This window comes from Bacillus rossius, chromosome 1 (genome assembly GCF_032445375.1).
Source record: "Bacillus rossius redtenbacheri isolate Brsri chromosome 1, Brsri_v3, whole genome shotgun sequence".
In the NCBI taxonomy this organism is placed as follows: domain Eukaryota; kingdom Metazoa; phylum Arthropoda; class Insecta; order Phasmatodea; family Bacillidae; genus Bacillus; species Bacillus rossius.
Genome location: NC_086330.1, coordinates 320,642,500 through 320,666,428, shown reverse-complemented (window position 1 = coordinate 320,666,428; position 23,929 = coordinate 320,642,500). Strand labels below are relative to the sequence as shown.

The 23,929-nt window shown below is 34.6% G+C and overlaps 1 protein-coding gene across 2 annotated transcripts in view; it reads right to left on the bottom strand.

Moving 5' to 3' along the window:
* LOC134527967 (la-related protein 7) overlaps window positions 1-23,929 on the bottom strand; it is a 56,341-nt gene that overhangs the window by 3,970 nt on the left and 28,442 nt on the right. For both annotated transcript variants that reach the window (XM_063361075.1, XM_063361076.1), the window contains exons 5-7: window positions 20,972-21,707; window positions 10,919-11,102; window positions 9,064-9,322 (exon numbers count right to left, since the gene is read on the bottom strand). In XM_063361075.1, coding sequence (XP_063217145.1) covers window positions 9,064-9,322; window positions 10,919-11,102; window positions 20,972-21,707 — 1,179 coding nt within the window. The remainder of the gene's footprint in view (window positions 1-9,063; window positions 9,323-10,918; window positions 11,103-20,971; window positions 21,708-23,929) is intronic.

The window sequence follows — 23,929 nt, the reverse complement described above, 5'->3', positions numbered from 1 at the left end:
CTTTCAAGGAGACCAACTGATTTTGTTCAGCCTATTATGTCACATTAAGACATTAAAACATTGATCTGAATATTATTGTTTATTCTACTGAGGTAAGAAAGATAATGAGTTTTCATACTTTGACAAAGGGTACTTTTAGGCTTCTATTATTGAATGATGGTAAGTGTGCTGTGAATATTTGTTTCGACACATAAGGAATTTTAATATCAATAAATTTTTGTGGTCTCCATACTTTAAAAGCTGATTTAATAAGCTTAGAATCACCATTTTAAGGTCTAAATCTAACAATACATGACCAAATTGAGACTAGAGTCCTAAATAGTTCTGAGAATTCAGATGTAAGCGTAATTTCCTAGTGACAATTCCAGGGGGGAAATCTGAAATTGGTGTCTTTTACATCTATATTTTATTGATTATCCAACAAACCTAACCATAAAAACTGAATGAATTTGCACTATTTTAAATATAGCCAATCTAACTTAACCAACTGTTTGAACAATTTTGCAGTATTTTAAATGTACCTAAACTGATCAGTAGTACATTTTAGTTGAAGTTAATATAATTTTAATATTGCATTGCTGCCCTTAGAATAAGAACAGTAATTTACAAAAAAATTTAAAAATCTTTTTTTTTCCATGTAAGTCACGACTATATACATTTACTGGATTGAATTTATGGAGAATGCATTATCCCTTGATATGTAATCACTAATTCACCTTCCTAAACAATCAAAAACCAAATTGGTAAGTTGGTATTGTTTTAAAAAAGGCTTTGAACATTTTATCAAGCCAAACTTGGATTTTTATTCTAAGCTTGTAACGTTACAGTAGAATTAACCTTAACCTGAATCTACACATGTTTTCAGTAGCAATGTAATCATAGGTAAATAAACATTAGATTTGTAAGACATGGCACATGCTGCACAAAAAATAGAGTTTGCCAAATTTATCAACCTCATCTTTTTGCAGTAATATATTGTTCACACAAGAGAGCATTGTTTTATTGTGTTTACGTGTTATTGTAGTATATGGCCATGACATACAAATATTGGCTTGACATGAAAATAATGGTGTGGCGGAAATTCACTGCTTAGTGATATTATAGTGTTTTGTCCCCAATAAAAAAAGTTTAGTGCATTATTTGCACCTATATTGTTAAATCCATTTTCCATTATCCAGGGTGGCCACTGTGTTGACAAAACTAAATTCCAGGTTTTTCCCGGGATTTTGGAGGTTTTTCTAAGAATTTTCATGAAATGTTACTGCATTAATAAAAATATAGATAACCATTTTGATGTTCTTTATTATCTGTGCTGTATTGGAATTGCTATTATGTTGCAAAACAATTACGGCACCATCCGCTAGTATATAATTTCTTTCATGCTCAACATTTTTTTTGTTTTACTCAGCAATTGAGATCCTCCAGTCTATCATGTGTCAAATCACAGTAAAAGGTATTTGTTTAGTTCAAGGCTTCTGTTTCTTATTAACATCTGTAAAAAAATCTTCAGGAGTACAAGTAAAAAAGAAACAGGAGAAAAGAAAGAAATTCAGCATTTGGCTTCCCCTCCCCCCTTCCCAAAATTCCCCAGCAAAGCACATCAACTGCGGAGATTCACCAGTACACAGCAGCAGCACTCAGAGATGGTATAAATGATGCAGTTTGTAGGCAATGCGTGCAGTTTTTCAACCAAACTCTTTTAAACCTGCTAGACAAACAGATAACTCCCAATTGAAGGGTTTCTGGCAAAAACAACCACTGTCAAAAAATTGAAATTTTCAGGAGAAACAAATAACTTTCTAAATGTGATTCTATGTTAAAATTACATCTGGGTACTTGTCCATACACAAGTATACAAGAAAGAAACAGTTTGTTGAAGTATTTAATGTTGAAAGATTATAATTAGCCTTTTTAAAATTAAATAGTTTCTGACATTGGTTGTTTCTGCCTACAATTTTGATGGAAAAAACAATACATACCTTAAATTTATCAGATAATGCAGCAGAAATTTTACTTGTACATGTATATTTGAGACAATGACAATATATCAGTTTATTTAAAAAAAAATAGTTGATAGACAATGTTAATTTTATGTATTTCTGATAGTTTCTTTGCTTTTGATTTTTACATCACACATGATTGAAAACTGAATGAGAAAATAGCACAGTAATGTGATGGTTCACTAAAATGTCTTCACTCAATGCATACATCACTGTTGTCATCTTCATCTATATCAATATCGCCACTAATACAATCTGGACTGTCTTCCAGCTGTGTGCAAAACACCCTGCTTTCTGGCCTCTGAAGGAATGCCCACAATCGTTTTAAATCCTGCATATTTGCTGGTGATAGAGAAATTGGACCTCCATACAATGGGGTTACTTCTATACTTTTAGGAAGCACAGTTCTGTTACGAATGTTGCACTTATCCCAGTGGCCAAAATATGTATTCCTTTTCAAAACATAGGGGCAGTTATCTACGATTTCCATCTGGCGAAGATTTCTGAGAGTCAGGGATGGTCTTGGAATTTTTAAGGAGCTTGTGCAAGTTTGAAATCATAGCATTTCCTTGGTCACAACGACGACATTAAATGGAGATGATCTGCTGCGACAGCTACTGATTATTTCATTCCAGTCATTTAGTACTTCTGGTGAAGTAGTTCTCATTTTCTTCTCAATCAGTGCAAAGTCTTGATCATTTGGAAGAAAGGCGTGGACCCTCATTGGAAAAATGTGAGTTACTTTTTGAAGAGATGGAGGCAGTGAACTAGTATGTATTGAAAATAGACCATTGTATGATTTTTATTCTGTTCAGAGCATCCATCACTCAGTAGAACTAGATGGTCAGCAGTGATAGTTTTGCTATTAAAAAAAATTTAACAACATGGACGTGACTATAGAAGTGGCGCTTCCAAGCCTGAATTGAAAGCTTATTACAGCGCTGTGGTGTAAGTTTTCCGAACTAAACATTTCTTAGCGGGAATTTCGAATGTAATTTATTTTTTTCCAATATGATTGATTAGTATAGAAGAGTATAATATAATATTAATAGTTAAGTTTCCAGATTAAACAAAATCCATAAATTGCACTATGCACACTAATGAACAATGATTGATTTTATATGTAAAGGATAATTGATATGTACTTTATTGCAAATAATGTTGTTAATATTATTTTTAATGTTAATCATGACTGTTTATAGCTTGTAAGCAAAAACAACCATTGTCATGAGACTATGGTTTTTCTTACTGGAAAGCCAACTGACATTGGTTGTTTTTGCAGAAGTACCAAAATTTCATGCACCTGTATCTTAGTGACTATGGATGTTTTTGTGGAATATGAGATGTCCATAGACAAAGGACACAAATGCTATTCCCAGTCTACAAATACCTCAATTTTGGCATTTTTTGACATTGGTTGTTTTTGCCAGAAACCCTTCAATTGCTTAAAAAATTCCCAGGTTTCTCATAAATTTCCAGGCACCAAAAAAATTCATGGTTAATAACGTAATTCAAGGTTTCTGATTTTACAGGTCAGGTAACAACCCTGATCATAACTAACTATAGGTAAAATTACCGGAAAAAAAAACCTTTCCCATTTCAAATCTTTGGCAGTAGTAACCAGATCTTTTGGAACACCACTGTTATCATTAAGTGTTTCATGTGTGTGTATGTTGACATCAAATAACATTTTCCTTTAGAGCTACACTATTGGTAGTAATGTTAATGGTAAGTGATGGGTCAAATTCCAATTTTCTCAAATCCGAATTCCAGAGAGTACCTTGATATAGGTACTCCTCGAATCCAAATCTAGGTGTCAAGGATCATAAATAAAATAATACACAAGAAATAAAAATATCAACTATTGTGTTGAAATATTCTACCATTTAAATGGTTGTTTCACAAACTAATTTTCCAGAATCAAATCATATTGTATACAATTACATGTTAAAAGTACAATAACTTGTAGAATGGTAACAGAATAGTTATGAAAAAAATTGAGCTACCAAACTTCAGAGGTTATCAGTGTTGGATTTTTTACTTACTTTCTTTCCTTTAAAATTTTCCTGCGAATCTTTTCCCTTGAATACTGAATCCTTTTAATACTAAGGATGTGATGGTATTTGAGGATTTTATTGGCCTACCCCTAGTAATGGTTTATGGAGACAATAACATTTACCTTTCACATCTACCTAAAGGTCATACACTACATCACGAATGGATTTTCAGACACCTGAATATACTGAAAATAAGTAGCAATACCTACTGTCAGCCTCACACAAAATATAGTGTTATGCCATACTTTCAGGTTTGTCTGGCTTGAAAACTTGAACTTGGCTCAAACTCTCTGAGGAATCATGTTTTCATAATCTTGGATGTATAAACAGAGCAAAAATTGTTTGCAAATTGATTTTAACAAAATACTGAATTTAAACAAGTCTGTTGTTTGTATTGACATCTGTGTTGTCACTGAAGTGCAGGAACTTTGGAAGTTGAGGAAATCAATTCCTTTTCATTACTTTGCCACAAAAATGATGAGTGGTAGAGTTCCCTTGATGCCCAGTAATCTGTGAGTTTTGGCTTTTTGACTTGGCCCAAGGCTCTAAAACTACAACATTTGCGTTAGTGTTGCTGGTTTCCAGTTTTTAAATGCAGGATTAGTAGTATTGTTGCCTTATAAAATAAACTACCGAATCAACTGGTTGGTTAAACACAGTTTTAGTTAATCAAAAGGATGTGGGGGGCATGTACTGTCATTTACTGGTTCTGAGGAAGCGATTTTGACACCAGTCAGGACAGTGAATAGGATGTTCGAAGGAAAATTGTATGTTTTACCCCAATAAACAGGCGTGGAACTGGTTTTTCTGGTTTTTTAAAATTGTTGGTGTGTAAACATATATGTATGGCATATGGTAGGAGTAATTCAATGAAAATTGAACGGAAATTGATGAATGGAAATGTAACCCAAAGATGGCAGACCCATGTGTAGCAACATAAACCAGTATAAGTCACTTTCGTAAACATTAGGGTACATACTAGAGGTGGGTTGCAGAGTATCAATTTGCTACTTTGTAACTGATACACATATGTATCAAGATCTGCAAATGAGTACACTATTCAAGTATCAAGTTCTTTAGTATCAGTTTAGAATTCACCTGGAACAACACCACGGCCAATGTGCGCAGAACCCGATCGCAGATGACGGTCACTTGGGCGGAGCTTGTGAAAGGGGAGGGAGCGGCACGACAAATAAGGGATAAAGAAGACAAAGAAAGTTGGGGAGGGGGGAGCCTAAGATGTACATCAAGTTCTGTCCCTGCCCGAACACGCCCGAATATTCACCTTCGGCCAACCTCGGGTTTATTTATATATATTTATATTTCTCTGTTTATTTTAATGTAGCTATACTAACCTAACTAACCGTCCATAGTGTTCTAAAGTGTTTTAATGTAGCTAACCTAACCGACCACTTTTAATATTTGAATTCATTTTTCCAAAAATAAAACAAATCCCGAGGTTGGCCGAAGGTGAATATTCGTGCGTGTTCGGGCAAGGACAGAGCTTGATGTACATCTTAGGCTTCTCATCAAAGTACACTCAGTGCGCAGTGCGTGCTCCTTGCAAAGATTGAAGACTCTGATTACGAAAGGCATGGAAAGAGAACACCGATACCTTTTTTTGACTACGAAGAATGTAGAATGAGAAAACTGATACCTTTTTACGATTACGAAGAATGTAGAATGAGAAAACTGATACCTTTTTACGAAGAACGTGGAAAGAGAAAACTGATACCTTTTTATGCTGGTGATGACGGCACAGAGGATGTGTAACCTGTAACGAGAATGCTTATACCTTGTTGATTCCTGGGACCGTGGGACCGCTACTGCTATAGCTGATACAGAAGTATCAGCTACTTGAAACCAGTATGTTCCTGTATCAGTACAATGGGCTAAATAGCACAGATGTCAAGTGTGTGCTTTGTTAAACTCTAACGTGAACGCAAGCTACTTGAATCTGACATTAACTAATGTGCCGTAGTGTCGTAGTACACACTTGCCACGAAAGAATGCCGGCTATCAAATGTAGTTAACTCGGCACCTGACAGAGAGCACGCGTTGCATCCAATCAGCAAGATATCGAAATTCGACTACGTGCACGCGCTCTATATGGGAAGCAACATAACCAAACACTAATGATGCGCTGGCTACATTTTTATAAGCAGTACGCCGCGGTAATGCAGACAATCAGATAAAGGAAATACTGTTTAAAAACGTCTTTAAAAGAAAATTCACACGTCAGACAAATTTGTATTTCCGTTAATTAAATAAATAAGTCGTAATGACCGAAATTAAATTTTAGATTATACCTACACCGTGGCGACGCAGACGATCAGATAAAGGAAATAACGTTTAAAAACTTTGTATTTTTCCGTTAATTTATTAAGTAAGTGGTAATGACCGAATAAATATTAGATTTCTACTTTAAAATTCATCGTTTTATACGGAAAAGATACCTACACAAAGCGCTTGGCATCTACTAGCGGGACCAAAAACATCATGTGACGTTTACGTGAGAAGTTTTTTTATCCCAATTTTGACAGCCTAAAATATGGTTGTGACGATTACGCGCGCGCGATCATTATGCGATAAAACACGGTATATACACAAATTAGGGCTGAGCCAATCACTAAATTTGCCGATCATTCCAATACCGGTCATTTGCGCCGATGACCGGCGCCGATCATTGCCGATCAGACAAATTAAGAATTATATAGCTTGTTTGATGTTAATAATAAAAATAAAAAAATAAAATTTTAAAGAAAAAGTTACCTTATGATAACTTACCATTCATTTAACACTTCTGACAGAATACAATTTGTTCATTGGTTTTTAAAAATTAACAATACACAAACCAAAGTACCCATACGACACTTTTCACAGGTATTGAAAATAAGTGCTTCATAATAACTACAAAAGATTTTCCAACTAAATGCTACTGCAATACTAAGAGTGCAACACAATATGCAATACACAAATTCAGTGACACACATGGTAATTCTTGATGAATTGTTTTGAAAATAAACAGTATATCATGTGTTGATATTTAATATGCCTAGGGTGTGACATTTCAAGCATTTATTTTTTTTGGAATATGGAATCAATGGTTTCTTGCTTCGCGGTTACAGTTGGAGTGCATGTAGTAGACTCGGAAATTACTTCTGGTGAGCTACTTTTGCTGGTTGAAGGTAATGCGGGACATGGTGAAATTTCACTTAGCGAAATTTTATTGTAATGGAATGAACGGAGATGCCTCGATTTGTTGTAAATCCCCTGTTGTTTGTACCACTACGAGATATACCCGCACCGCAAAACAAACACGTTGCTTTTACACTTTCTATGTGGCAGTTTAAAATATTTCCAAACAAAACTACTTTTATGTGCCATTATAACCAACAAACTTTTAAAGAATCACTAAAATAGACAAAAACGTCATCGGACTATGACCATAGATAAACACACTACGGCATATATAAATACCAGCAGTGATCCAAACTGTGTTCCAATATTGATCTATCACTGGCATGTATCACAGGTTTTCTGCTCGTTCCCCCACATACTGATATGCAACGGAACACACCCTAGAGGATACGAAAGTTGGTTAACCTGCAGGCGAATGTTTTGTTTTGAATTTTGTGGTCAACACACAATATTCTATGGCTGTGGTTTTGTAAGTGCAATAGACATAAGTTAAAATTAGTTTTATTTCATAAAAATCGAAGTTTTTATTGTGAATTATTAAAAACTCCGTAAAATAATGGTTTGGCATGTTTTAAAAATACCCATATGCAAATTAATACTGTAAATTCGTGTTTTTGTTGATACGTGATTGTAGGCCTACCTTATTTAGTTATTTTGTAATTAAATTTGAAATGTACAACTTTACATTTTTAAGCTTTATTCAGTATTTATTAATTTTGATTTAATATGTAATGATCGACGTTTGGTGATCGGTAAATAATTTGTAGATCGGTACCGATGCCGATGTGTTAAAATTGGCCGATTATTGTGATTGGTGATCGGCATCGGCCCAGCCCTAACACAAATACTTTGTGTTATAATCAGTGTTTTCAAAAGTTTCAGTTTAATATGTTTGTAATGCCATAGAAGTATAACTTTCAATGTGTGCAGGAACTTTAAGATATTAACTTTTTTGTGAATTTTAACAATAGAGACAGTATTTTACTAAAATCCTTATTGAAAAGTTTATTAGCAACATGAACAACATAACACAAGAATTTGCTCGTTACCGAGGTTAGATGTTTACACATCATTGGAGAGTATTCTAAAAGACTTGCTCATAATTTTTTTTTTTTGTGATTGTGCACCATTTGATGTGCCAGCAACTCTTATTTTCAGGCGATTCTGAAAACTTTAGTATTCACTAACGTAATCATCGTCTGAAGCATCAACATCAATATTTATGAATTTTGCAAACTTGAACTATCAAAAATGTTTGTTCCTTGCGGTTTTATGGGAACACATAATTCAGTTTGCTGACCATTGCCACATTACCAGTAATGAAAAGACAGGAAAATCCGATACAAATTTGTTCCCATAGTTAGCCAGTAAATAAAACTTGAAATGCTAGAATAAATAGATAAAAAACCTAAGCTATCACCATGTTACACAGCAACGTACATATGTATCAATTCTTGTGCATATGATAAGTCAACAAATTCAGTCATGAATGGTTTTCAGAAATGCCATGCACAGTACCTACTAGTAAACACAATTCTGTGCCTTGTATTTGCAAACCTTAGCATAAATCTTTTAAAAAATTTAAATTAACCATACAAGTAGAAACTTTTGGTATGATTTTGAAACTTGCTAATTATATGCAATATAAAAAAAAAACACAATTTTTAGAAACAATAAATGTTTGAAGTTAACTTGTATGGAAGCAGGAACAACTAAAAAATATTTTACTGTGAACCCGTAATCACCAAATGAGAGCCAGGCACACAAAAGAGTTGAAGTCAGCGGAAGGGCTTATGGGAATTCACCTTGAACTTAGAAACGCCCTTAACTGGAGCCTCGAGGCTGACGCGAACAATGACTCCCGGGGTGTAAGAGAACCTCGGAGTCCCCTGCGAGACCTCACTGCTTGGCGCCTCGCCCGCCTGCTCCTCACGCCGAGGGTGGCCGTTAGCGTGGCTGCCCCTCTGATCCCACATTCGAGTGCGGAATAACTGCTGCTTCAGGTTCTTCATGGTCTTCCTCTGAAGGTTCAGGTACTTGTTCCGCAACCGTTTCCATTCCATTCTGCAGAAGAGAACAAACCATTTTAAAAGCAATTTAAAAACTGGGGATTCACCAATACTAAATTTTAAATTTAGAGTGGAATATTCAACCAATACTAAAAGTGGACACTTTACCTTAAATAAGTAGACTTTAAATCTGCTCTTAATGGAGACATATTTTCGTGAACACTGGTTTCACAGCTTTTGGTATAGATTTTAGTTATTTATTTGTTACATTTCCAGTGAAAATGTGCTTTCCATTTCTGAAGTCACCTCACATGTGTGGTAGTGATAGCAACTTATGCATGGCGCTCGGTGCTTCAGTGATAAATTTTTCTTAGAGAAACAAAACAGTGTATTGTAATAAGTTTTTCCCCCCCCCCCCCCCAAAAAACTAGATTTTTTTTAATTGTACGCACTACCTAATTTGTGTACTTAATTTTTAAAAATTTTCTTATTTCAAAGTTTACCATAAATCATGTTACAATTTGTCAGCATTTCCCTGCTACCTTTTTTTTGGCACCTGAGCTAACTATGTAATATTAAACACTATTTAATTTTTTTCTTAAGTCTATGAACTTTTCACAAAGTACACAACAAAAATTATGGTTACAGATCACCATACAGTATAATACTACAATTACTTGTAATCCTTTAAAAAATGTATTAAAACTGAAAAAATAAATTATTTTCTAGGTTTCAGTAATAGTTTCAAATTAACAAGTAACCAATTGTTCAATTTACACCATCAAAATGTTTTCAAGGAAGCCTTATTGTAACAATTGTACGGCCGCAGTCTTAACATGATTAAAAAGGTGATATAAGGTAGCAAAATTATGTTTATTTACATAACTACAGTCTGTCCCAAGCTTAGATTGCAGTGCAGAGTAAATGGCTACCACTATTGCCAGATTGATACCACCTGGCTTGATAACATACAAAATATTATTTTGTATACCACCTGTAAATGTAATACATATAGTATTTTTATTTTTAATTACTTTTAACTAATTTTTCCAAGACCATAAAGAAGTGTCTCGTAAAAGTATTATTACAGTTGTGGTCAATCCGACAAAATAAATTAATGTTAAACACCAATTACTATTTGTAGCAGTTAGTCACTATTAATAACACAGCATTCCATAAATTATGGGCTATACTTAAAACAGCAAAAAAATTTAACATTAAATGTCACTAAAAAATTGTTTACAAAAACCGTTGAAACTTACGTACTTAGAAAAAAAAGTTGTATATTATCAGATGATTCTCTTGAGAAAATAAAATAGAAAAATTTATTTCCAAAATACAATGTTTCAGATACAATTTAAAAAAATTTCACTACATTACAAGGCTGTGTTTAAAACTTCTGTGCTCTACTGTGTATAACTGGCAACAGAGCATGCCAAAACAAAGACAGTTCTAATGGCAGAAATTGTGTACTGGAAAGTGAGATTAAATGCCATCCAATTTTCTTCAGCTACCTTCCCATGCACAAAAATTGATATATGTGTGACTCCTTGTAAGTCAAGTAATAAATATCTATAAAAAGTCCTTAACTATCTAACATGGGCATATCATTATAGTACTGGAAAAAAAATTCTCTAAAGTGAGTGTTTACTTTGATAAAACCTGAAGTCCTAGAGCGCTCACTTCGTGGGCAATCTGCTTCCTCTTCTTTTTCTTTCGATGCCTCGATTTCTTCTTTTTATGAATGCCATCCTCTGCAGAATAGTTTTCTGTCCCTGCGTCATCCTCTTCCCTCTCAGGATCGCTATCTGTTTTGGCTATTTTCTCTGGAACATCTGTACAAAATGAGTTTAAACACACTACAGAAATTCAAGAATATTCTAATACCTTGAAATGACACTGCCTATGCAGGTAGTTTTACACTAGGATACTTGTATTGTGTAATATCATAAACAATATAAATGTGGAATAATTGCCAGGACATTCCAAATGAATTTTGCAACTAATGTTTTTTTCATGAATTACATGCTCCAATCAAATTTTGTGATCATAGCTAATTCATGCCACATCTGAAAATTTATACATCATAATTTTTTGTTTACCTTAGAAAACTATAGATGTATTCTTTCCTGAATTAACTGTCACGCTTCAATTAAATCATATTTGTGTGTATTAAATGTACTACCAACACACCAAATAAAGTATTTAAATGACCTTTTGTGGCATAAACCATAAATTTACTAATATGGAAGCCAGCGAACAAAATGGTAGGAAAACTGACATGGTATTATACTCCGACTGGAAAATTCAACTATAGTCAGAAAATTTATTTTATATATTTTCGAAAGACATGCCTGGCAATGCAAAAATTTGTCTGTGTCTAAAAAAAATTGTTCGGGTAGCATTAAGTTGGACCATATTGAAAACACACCATTTTAGTTTTGCTCATAATAAAGTTTGTTAATGATCAGTCATCAGCTATCTATATTAAATGTGCAATTATAAAATGATATAAGGTGTCAAGAAACAAAACATAAGTTAGTAAGAGACTGGTCGAGATTCATTATTCCTGATTTCCACTATCAATTATTGTTTATTTCAGGATTTTTAGGGACTTTTGTGACCAGTCTTTTAAGTTGTTTTTTTTTTGTGATTTTCGTAACATGTACACACACTGCAGAAGAACCAATTTTTCATTATTTACTCAAGATAAAAGTATCTTAACAATATTTACTATTTACTTTTTAGGTTAAATTAGAAATAAACGAATATACTTTTACCCCTGCACAGGGCCGCCGAGCGGGGGGGGGGGCAAAAGGGGCAAATGCCCAGGGGTCCGGTAGCCTTAGGGGCCCGAGCGCCCGGCTGGGAAGAGAAAAATAAATGGCTGGAAAAACTTTTTTTCCCTGCTATTAAAATATCATATATATATATATATATATATATATATATATATATATATATATATATATATATATATATATATATATTGTGTGTTCCTAAAACTACAGTCGATAACCAATAACCTAACCGAGCAGTAGGTACTTGTAACATTCAGTTCACACCAAAATACTTGCATAGTAGCAGAAATGGGAACGCCAGATACGAGCACAATAGGTTTGCTTGATCCCGTACACCCCTCCACTTGGGGTCAGTGCCATTTAGACTTGCCCTTCTGAAGTAAAGAATGCGGTGATGGGCCCTGGCTGGAGGGGGTGTCATGGAGGGTGGTAGAATGTTGAGGTTGATGGGTTTTTTTTTTTTTGGGGGGGGGGGGGATGTGGGGAGGGAGCAACATTTGCTAGCAGGACTCTGCGACGTCGTTTCTCTTTCTCTCCCCTCCCCCTTACCATTATCACTCCGAATTCCGAATTTTCCAAAGTTCTTCAGGCAGTACAGTACCGCAGTTTAGACGCAGAATGTATAGCGGGAAACCATTGAGAGTGCATAGTTTAAAATGTGTGAATGTTTAATGTTTTAGTGGCGAAGTTTAATGTTTATAAATAAATCTGCAAAAATTTTCAATGCATTTAAAGTGTCATTAAAACATTATTGGAAGGTGTGGGAATATAACTTTTACTTATGATTTCATCATTGGTCGGCTGCTACGAGTACTAGTGTTATGAGAAAGACCTTCTTCTATTGTGAATACTTGTAGTTGTGGCTGCGAGGTTCCACTATGGAACATTATAAGCATAAATCGGGGGCTCAGAAGCGCAAGGAACGAGGGAAGAAATCAGAGGTTAGTAAAAGAGGCAGTAGAACCTTGTTTGATGTTGGTGGCTGAAAACTCCAGATTGTGGTGAAAAAGAGGAAATGGTTGAGTTTGTTGTTCCTGACAGAATGGTTTCCGAAGAAGTAGGCAGTGAAGTTGATTTGTCTCCTTCAAAATGTGAAAATATTGTTTTTCCTGAGAGTAATGTTTTGAAAGCAGTAATATGTACAGTTGATTTACCTTTAGAATGTGAAAAAAATATTGTGTTATCTGAGCCATTGCCCACAACATCAGATTGGCAAGTGTCTCCCGACCTTGGGAAATTAAAGCGTGGGTACTTAAATGCACATATTGTTGAAAATATTGTTCGTAAAGGGCCCCCTAAAATGCCTGACGACCTTCCAAATGATGGGAAACGAGCATTTCCCAGAACAGTTTTATTTTCTAAACATAAGAATGGGGAAAAAGTTTTCCGAGATTGGCTTGTGTGGAGTGAAACAAACAAGTCACTGTTTTGTTTTCCTTGTAAATTATTTAGTTGCAGCTCTGATGTCCACGAATCTCGGAAATCCGTTTTGTGTAGTGACGAAGGGTGGAAACAGGAGTATTCATGGCGCAAGCTGTATGATAAATTGCCGTCTCATGAAGTGAGTGCTCGCCATAAGCAATGCTATATTAAATGGAGAGAACTTGAAAGCCGACTCAACAAAGGAACTGACATACTTGCTCAATTGAATACTGAAATTGGTTTGAAAGTAAAATATTGGAGGGATCTATTTCACAGGGTATTGTCCGTAGTTCTGTTTCTTGGTGAGAGAGGCCTTGCATTTAGGGGCACTTCTTGCAAAATTGGAGATTCCAACAATAATGGAAACTTTTTAGGAGTTTTTGAGTTATTAGCTCAGTACGACCCACTGCTAAGAGAGCACATTACTAAAGTACAGAATGCTCAAAGAGACGGGAAAAGGCTACAAGCTCACTATCTTTCTCCTGAATCACAAAATGAATTTATTGAGGCTTGTAGTGCCAGGGTTCTTCAAGCAATACTTGCAGAGAGAGAAAAATCGAAATATTTTGCATTGCTAGTAGATGCGACGCCAGATGCAGCACATACTGAGCAGACAACTTTCGTTTTAAGATATGTGTTAGATTGTGATTCATCATATATGATAGTGGAGAGATTTTTGAGTTTTGTGTCGTGCAGTAAAAAAACAGGACGAGACATTGCAAATTTGATCATTGGTGAGCTGGAAAAACATAAAATTCCATTGGCTGACTGCAGGGGACAAGGCTATGACAACGGCACCAACATGTCTGGCATATACAATGGTGCACAAGCTATCATTTGTGAACTGAATAAGCTTGCTATATTTTCAAACTGTGGTGCACATAGCCTAAATTTGTGTGGCTTGAATGCTGCTGAGTGTTGTCAAGATGTTATCACGTTTTTCGGAATGGTCCAAAAAGTTTATAATTTCTTTTCTCGTAGCCCACAGCGATGGGAGGTATTGCAGAAAGAAATTGGTTGTTCCTTGCATAGCCTTTCTAGAACAAGATGGTCTGCTCGAGTAGAGAGTGTCAAACCATTTGCTAAACATTTGCCCCTTATCAAGCGTGCAATTAATAAATGCGAAGAAATGAATCTATCAGCTGAATGTAAAATGGAAATTATGGGAATTTCACAATATCTCAAGTCCTTCAAATGTATTTTAATGGCTACAGTTTGGTTGGAAATACTCGTAGCAATTGACTTCAGAAACAAAGTTTTACAAGCCCGAGATGCGACTCTCGATGTAGAAGTCGCAAATATCAACAATCTGATTGAAGAACTAAAGGAGCTTCGTGATCAATGGAAAGGTCTTCTAATCAAAGCAAGGTTAGTAGCCGAGGCTATTGCTACTGATCTTCCGACCGATACTGATTTTAAGGAGAGAAGAATGAAGAAAAGAAAATGTTTCCATGATGAAATCAAAGAAGATGAGTCAATGTCTCTGATGAATGAGAATGAGACACTTGAAGAACACGAATTCAGAGTGAATGTTTTTTACAAACTTATTGACTCAGTTGTTAGTGGACTGACTGTACGATTCACTGTCGCCAGAGAAGTTAGCTGTATGTTTAAATGTTTGTGGCACTACCTGGATATGGATGACCAAGACATTGAACATATGTGCGTGAAGCTGTGTGAAAAATATTCCGAGGACATAAATATTGAGATATCTGATGAAATGAAACATCTCAAATCAATTCATGTTTCAAATATTGGTCCAAACCAGTTGAAACCAATCCAGCTTTTAAACATACTACGGAGATTAAAATTGGATAGTTTATTTCCAAACGTGTGTATCGCTGTTCGAGTGTTCTGCACAATTCCCGTGACAGTTGCCGAAGCCGAAAGGTCCTTCAGCAAAATGAAGGAAATAAAAAATGTACATCGTTCAACCATGTCTCAGGAAAGGATTAGTGGGCTCACCTTGCTTGCCTTGGAGCCTGATCTCGCTCGGTCATTGAACTACGACGATGTAATCAACGATTTTGCTTTGAAAAAGGCATGGAAAACAGATTTGTTGTGATTACTTCTGAACTATTTAATTGTTTGTAAATCAATATTATTGAGTAGCATCATCCTTTTAAATGCATTATATGTTTGAAATTTTAAATAATATACTACAGTGTATGATTATTCTCAATGTAGTGATTCGATATGAAGTAATGACTGTTCTGTTGTAAAACATTTTGAAGTGTTATTAAATTTAGACATTTTTATATAGTATAAATGACATTTGAAATGTGTTTTAGTAGGATGTAAAATATATATCATTGTTATTTAAAATGCATGTCATTTATGATTTTGCATCGAACTAAGGGTATTAAATTAATTTGTATATATTATTAATATGTATTACAAATTTTTCAATGTAATGAACGTGGTTCAATGTGTTTGATGTTTTCAAAGTAATAAAATTTATTATTACTTTAAATTATTTTAATAATATTTATATTCAGAATAAATTATTATACTTATGTATTTTAAACACTCATATAATAATGCAATTTCTGATTACCATTTAAGATTTTTGTTTGTTTTTTTTAGCAATATATACATAAAAAATTAATTATTATTTGTATTTTGATGGGATTAACAATGTAAAAGTGCAATGAGATAATACATGCAAATGCTCTCTTTTTTTTTGCGTAACTTGGAAATCGTTTTGTATGTTCAAATGAAGGATGTAATTTTATGATACCATATATATTTATGGTATACGTAGTAGTGGTATGCAAAAAAAAAGGAAGGGGGCCTACTACCCCAGCTGCCCAGGGGCCCACAAATTCTCTCAGCGGCCCTGCCCCTGCACATGATCCGCATGTGTCTAGCTTAATGTGTTTTGCATGCCTACGTAGTATTTTCAACTCACAAGTATCGGTTCAAGCAGTATCACTAAATATATGATGGATGCTTTCAGGGGGTAGTTACAAATAAATGCAAGTTAATACATTAAAAAAACAAAAGTTAAAGCAATGTACTGCATTGCTCACACATAAAAATAGGCAGGTTATGGTCTTCATTTACACAATGCAACACTTTTTTCAGAGTAGGTGGTTCATTTCTAAAATAAAAACAACTAACTTTATGATTAAAAACCAACTTCACCAAACCATTACAGGTTTCAACAGAAACTAAAATATTTTATTTTCAGGTCACACGAGTTTCCTAATCTCTTTCTTTGTATCTCTTTTTGTATTACAAACAGTGCTTCGCTGTGATACCTTCACCGGGCAAGCAGGATATTTCAGTAGGAATGTTTCAAAAATGTTTACATTACTTTTCAGTGAACGTTTTAAAGGCTTCCCTTCTTTGTTATTTCCTGGCCTCCGCTGTGACACCTCGAGCAGATGTTCAGACTGGCAAGTCCGCAAAATCATTGCCACTAATGCACCTCTTCATTCACATCTGCAACTACACTGCTGCATCCAGTTCGCTACCTTTGCTGTTGTGTCTGATGTAACCCACTTCAAACAACAAAATCTTTTTTTTTAAACATTCAATAATACTACATTTACCCGAATAAACTACAAACAATTTTTCATAACATGCTGAAAAAGCATGGTGCACAGCTTAACACCACATGGCAAAGCAGCATGGCACAAGTTCCATCAAGCTCCAAAGTTGGATGACCTGTTACGTATTGTTTAATGGACGACATTAGTGGTTTACAAATGTGTTTTTGTGAGGAAGATGTTGCAAAATTACCATATGTTATATGATCATTATATGATCTACAGTTGCTGAAAAAACCAAAAATTATTAAAAATGCTTAGTAAATGGGAAATCTTGCTGCAAGAAAAAAGTATGTATACATTGTCGCCAAAAGTTGTACACATGACTGAAGGAAAAAATAAGATTTGTTTATGAAAGATAGTTTAATGCAATAATAATTTTACTATGAAGGTGAGAATTTTTTGAGTGTGATTTTTCAGCAATTGCCTTTCCCATTTGTTTTGTTTATAACCTTTGTAACATAGCACTATTTCTGTCATTTATGGCCAAGATATTAATGTTGTTTCACTGCAATAAACAAAACAGCTGCGAGATGAACTCCAACATTCCTCTAGATACTCAAGCAAATGTCACCTGTTTATTAGCTGCACACTTGTGAGAAGTTGTGGCCGGCAGGGCCACATTTTTACTTGTAATTTATTTTTGCTGCTGGTCTCTAGTTTTATATGGTTTTTTATTTCACGTATTTTTACGCCTTTTTTAATTAATGTTAATTTATCTGTAAATTTTTTTTAAATTATATTTGTTTCTGTTAATTAGTTATACGCCTTTTGGTAGCTATCGATTATGAGTTTAAGAACATCGATTGTGTTTCACGTAAATACCACTTGGTGAGCGCCCGGCGGTTGGCTGATGACGTCAGACATTCGGCTTGCCGGGAAGAAAAATTCAGCTGGGGCCGCGGAGAGTGGGTGCCGAGCGACCGTCGAGGAGAGAGCTATGTGACGGCGCGGACTGGTGTGCCGGACGGCAACGGGCGACGAAGAGTATTGGGATGGAAGCTCCACGCTGGGTGACAGGACAATGGATTGCCCTGTGATACTGAACTTATCAAGGTAAAGAGAGGCCGCAATTTTGATTTTTACCCTCGTGGTGCTGCAGTGGTTTTTGGCAAACCTAGTGAACTGTGTATTTTCCCATACTAAATTTTATTTGGACGGAACTTTTATTAGCCAGTTTGGTGAAGAGGCCCATTTGTTTTCACACGTTGTTCCAGTGTGGGATTTTTTTAAAAAAGGTCGCCCGTTTGCCTGTAGTTGCAATAAAAGTATAAGTTTGGAAGAAACGAACATTTTGCAATTTGTTTTTGAGACTTTGTCTTCGGAATTGGCATACTTAAAGTTGCATTTGGCTAATATATCAGCTTGTGCAGTATTATTAAAAGTATGCGATCGGTATTGGACTACATGCGCAGCCTGATGTTGGTTGGTGCGGCCATTCTACGTTTTTATGAAATCATTGGCAAGTTAATAAAGAAGTAAGACTTTATTTGAAGTATATGATAAAAACTTCGGTGGTAACATAGTTATGTTACGTGAAGAGTTTTTGCTACATTTCCCTTAAAAAAAAAAATAAGATAATTTTTTTTTGGTCATCGTTCACGCCTTTGTGAATTCGTACCTATGGCCCGGCGTGGCATTAGACTCTGGAGTTGGTGAGGAAGGTCAGGAAGCCAGCGCACGCCTAGGATATTAACTTTGTTTTTTTTGGCAAGTCTTTAGCAACGAACATCTGAAGAAAGACTAAACCGTTGATTGAGAGTTTAAGAACTTTATTTAAATAATTTGTTTGTACTTCAGTTTTATTATTGTAGAATTTTTTATATATTTGTATTGATTGTCTTGTTTGATTTTTGGTATTAGGGCAGTCAGTAAATTTTGATATTTTATAGTGGCCACGCCTCACGCCCTTATATATTTTTATACTTGTTGTTATCAGTATTTATATTTTTACGATTTTTTTAAAGGTTATTGTTAGTATCGCAAATGGGGATAAGATGCTGCCATTATTAACGTCAGCTTTTGTAACTAAGCTTGTATGGTTATGTATAGTAAAAATTATTTTTGCAAATTTCTATTTTTTAATAACATACGTCCAAAGTCTTGCCTCTTGTTTGTTTAATGGTTACTCTGCTATTATATCCTTTGAATTTTTTGGCCTGACCCCTGGGCAGTGGTGTGGGGAATTTATATTGTTTAGCTTTTTATGCCTGGTTTTAATATTTATTTTTTCCCTTCGCGCCCAGAGTGAGTCGGGGACGCAACCCCTCTTCCAATTAAGGAGGAAGAAGGGTTACAAAGTTTCAACTTGAAAGTCTGTGATTTGATATATACTTGTTTTGCTTGAGGGTTTCTCATTGGCCCACAGCCCTACCTATAACTGTGGACCAATAGCAAAAACAGCACAGCAGTAAAATTGTTTCAATTTTAGCCTATCATGAAATTAATCTGCTAATCTTTCTGGTCTTTATTAATAAGCCTATTTTTTTCCTCGCATCAGGGTAACCATGTTATCATTCACAGTTAATCCATAAATAAAATTTTACTGCCTGATATCTTTCGAGACGTGTAACTAAAAAAAGATTTTTACTGGAAATATAGATATTTTTAATAGTATTCTTGGGCAAGAATAAACATTACTGAATAAATAACTAGCAGATATAACACCAGTAGCGAGTATTCTATTAGTTTTACAGAAAACCTTAAAAGTAATTTATAATTTTGGATAATTACTCAAATTCAGAATAACCATTTAATGGAAACCTGAAATATGGTCAGAAGATCTGCATTTAAAAGTTTGGTACATTACTTATTATAAACAACAAATATTTTTTGTTATGGTTTAAATATTAGGGGTGTGAGGCTTATTCAAGTGCGTGGCTTATTCTGGTAAATACAGTACACACCCGCTCCTATAAGTAATGCTGTTCGATTTGCAATGTTTTGAAGTTTGAAGTTTGAAGATTGAAGTAGCGCTCTTATTCATCTACATGAATTTTTATTTCCGTGTGTGCACAATGGCAACCTCACTTGTCTAACATCAAACATTTTAAGTGTAAATTAATTTATATTGTGCAGAAATACTTACAATGCCCATGTGTGTTAAAACAATACACCATCCCGCAAGTCAGTCGCAGCTCTGGTGAAAAAAAACTATAAGCGTTCAGGGCTTGTTAACTCACGTCAACTACGATGCACTAGTAACAAGTCATGAGGTTAGTGATTCATGGTAGATACGCATTTAGCAAACAGAGATTGGAATTATGTTAACAGGTTAAATAATCTTATTTGTTTATAGAAAACTGAATTCTATGCTTCTTTAGACATTGAAATATACCATAAATATAAATACGTAACATAGTTATTTATATTTTATAGCTCATAAGTTTTTTAGCACCCAATCATTAAGGAAATTTTATGTGCAAGGCCTGTGGCCAACATATTTATTGCATTGCAATTTAATTTTTTTAAGATATTTATTATCAAAAGTAATTAAAATGTTTATTTAAATGTACTTTAAGTGTAATTAGATATATAATTAGTACTGTGACCTGATTTTAAGAGGAGCAATTTTTCGATTAAAATGGTCTCAACAAGCATACTACAACCGTTTGAAAATAAATAATTTTGAAAAATTATTATAGAAAAAACATAATTGAATAGCGCTGTTTTGATTAGCACTCTTGTTTTCTTGGAACGAATAAGGGTGTTACTTTGAGAGGCAGGTGTATTACAGTAGCAAACCACAAACTGTTACATATTTATACACAGGCCTCTAAATTTATTTATGTAAAGAAGTGAATAAGGATGTATATAAATTTGTGTATTGTGATCAGTATATAGTATAAAAGTGAATAGAATTACTTTGTTAATGAAGTATGTGTGTTGAAATTGAAGCTCCGGTAAGAGTGAACTGAGAATACTCACCATCCTCTTCAACAGTCACCACCTCCTCTTGGAGCTTTCGTTTATTTGGACTCTCCGTATCAGGTGAGCTCTTCTCAAGATCTACCACGTCAATTTGTTTCTTCTTTTTACTTTCACTTGGTTGATCTTCCTCTACATCTACACTTTTGGTGGTTTCTGAATGTTTCCTTTTCCTTTTATTTTCATCTTTACATGAAATTTCTTCTGCTTCCACATCACTATCAATAGTAACTTCCAAATGTTTTGGATTGCTTTTTCCTTTTTTTTCATTATCACCTGTGAGATCCACCTCTTCCTCAACATCTAAAGTGATTTCAACCATTTTCTTCTTCTTTTTATCTTTCTTGTTATTATCTTCTAATGAATCCTGCACTATCTCTACAACTTCATCTGCACCATCTGTATTCTTTCGCTTCCTTTTTCGTTTCTTTTCCTCTTTCCTGCTGCTTTCTTTGTCAGAGGCTTTGTCTTTATGTTTTTCTCTTTTTTTTGCTGCCGGAGATTTCTCACTTTCTGCATCCTGTTCCTCCAGGGTGACCACCTCTGCATCACCTTCCTCATTCACCTTCCCTCCGTCACCCCCCTCCCCGTGAGCTCTCTTCTGCTTACGGCTGGCCAAGTTGTCACCAGACTGCTGTGACCGGTCACCACTTTCTTCTTTCTCGAATGCAGCAATGCTACACAATTTTTCCGGTTCTATGTTTGATGGTAAACAGCAACCAACTGCTCCAAAGACCTAAAAAAAAAAAAGTTTTTATACATTTATTAAAAACAGTATGATACCAGGGCATGGTTTGTACTTTCTTGTGCAATCAAAAATAAAGGCATTTTAAGGACCCCTTTACTCCATCACCTTCACCACTATCAAGAGATAGAAAACCATTGTAATATCACGATATACCTCAAGAAAATAACAATTTTAAATAGTAAATGCACAAAAAAATAATTTCATTTACAGTGTAAACGCTTTATAACTTCACTCGATTTAACGACAAACTCCTTAAAACGTCGAAATTGCCTAACTTTGGTTGGTTTACCTTGTTTTCTATGCAATAATACACTCTATATAGCGTCACGCTCACTCTATTTAATGACAACAATACGGCATTATAAATCATTAAGCAGTACTTTCTAAGTTGCCGAAGTTGATAAGAACTGCAGCTGTGTACGTTTTTTTGTTTGCTGTTTTGTTGTATTATCTAGCATGTGTTTACATCAACTGACGTACCGGAGATTCTAAGAAATTTTGTGTTTTGTTTTTGTATGATGAACTTGCACATGACGAGTAAACGAAAATCTTTGTGTATTGACGAAAAAGTTTTAATAAGCACTTGATGCAACGAAACTATTAGAAATATACTTTTTATATAATCAAGGTGATCCGGCAGTATCCCAAGATATAAGTAAAATACATAAGAAAATACAACTAAAATATGGGAGTAGCAAAAAACATCAGACGAAGATAAGAGACTATATACAATAAGTGTTGTTATTTATTTGTATGAATATTAATGTTCGTGTGTAAAATGTGTACTATATTAGTGAATACATATTATTATAGAATATTAAAATATCTTTTATTTCTCTCCATTTAAAGACCACTTTCTATAACACCGAAAAATGCTCAGTCCGTTAATTGTTGTTATATAGAGATTACACTGTATGAGCTAAATACTCACAGACAAGCCCATATTGTCCAGTATTATCTCTGGAACACAAATCTAACCAAACCATAGTGACAATCTGAAATTTATAGCCCTAAAATTTAATTTTACTACCTATTAAGTACTTTTACTTTATAAGTTCAAAAAATTTTTATACATAAAATCTAATCATGTGGCCGAATTGTACTGTGCATGTGCAGAGCTTTAATTGCTATCAAGCAGGAAACAAAAGAACTTTAAAATACCTGCATTTATCCATTATTTGCACACTATCAGTCTTTATTAAGGAATTTTTAAGGATTTATTAGTGAAATTTAAGGACTTTTAAGGGCCCTCATTAAATTCACAACAAATGAAGGACTTTTTTTTTAAATATTATGAAGGCATACACCCTGCAGGGTGTATTGCAAACACACAAAACAAGGAATTCACCAACCTCTTCAGGTATTTTATAATTGTTTTTTGGCCAAAAACCTGTAATATGTTCATGGAAAACAACCAATATTTAAATTTTGTGCTACTTACTTCAATGACTTATTAACTGTTAACACAGTAACAAAAAGCCTGGAAACTATGTACAAAGTGATGTTTCGTACATCACACTCAGAAGAACCACCATGGATGCAATCAGCCTCACATACAAAAAAATACAACTCAGATAAAATATACTCTGCGCACCAGAATTGCAACAAACAGCGACTTAACCAAAATATAATACGTGTGATACAGTTAGTGAATAAACAATACAGGATGAGGCTTTGTCGGACCATTTTATTTAAATTTCCTGAAATAACATATAATTCCCCGACTACTCCCTTCCACTGTTTTCTCTGATGCTGGATACTATGACTAATATTATGATACTTATATTAGCTACATCATACTCAGATTGACATAATCTTGCTGTTTTCAGACTACCAATAAGAGTTTTAGCAGGAAAACCTGACTCCTAGTGTTATATTTTGGGGGGAGCTGAATTGTTGCCCGTTGGATGGGCAGCCCTTCAGGACTTTTCTGGCAATGGTTTGTTTGTACAGCGACTGGAAAGGCAGCCCATCCAATTTCTGAAAACATGTTTCTTTAAGTGTTTAAATAATCCTGAAAACTTGCCCCTTGGAAGGGCAGCCCATCAGGATTTTTCTTACAGTAGTGTTTTTGAAAGGTTGTCTGAATTGTTGCCCCTTGGATGGGCAGCCCTTCAGGATTTTTCTGACAGTGGTTAGGTTAGGTTAGGTTAGGTTAGGTTAGGTTAGGTTAGGTTAGATTAGGTTAGGTCACTTTACAAACTAACCAC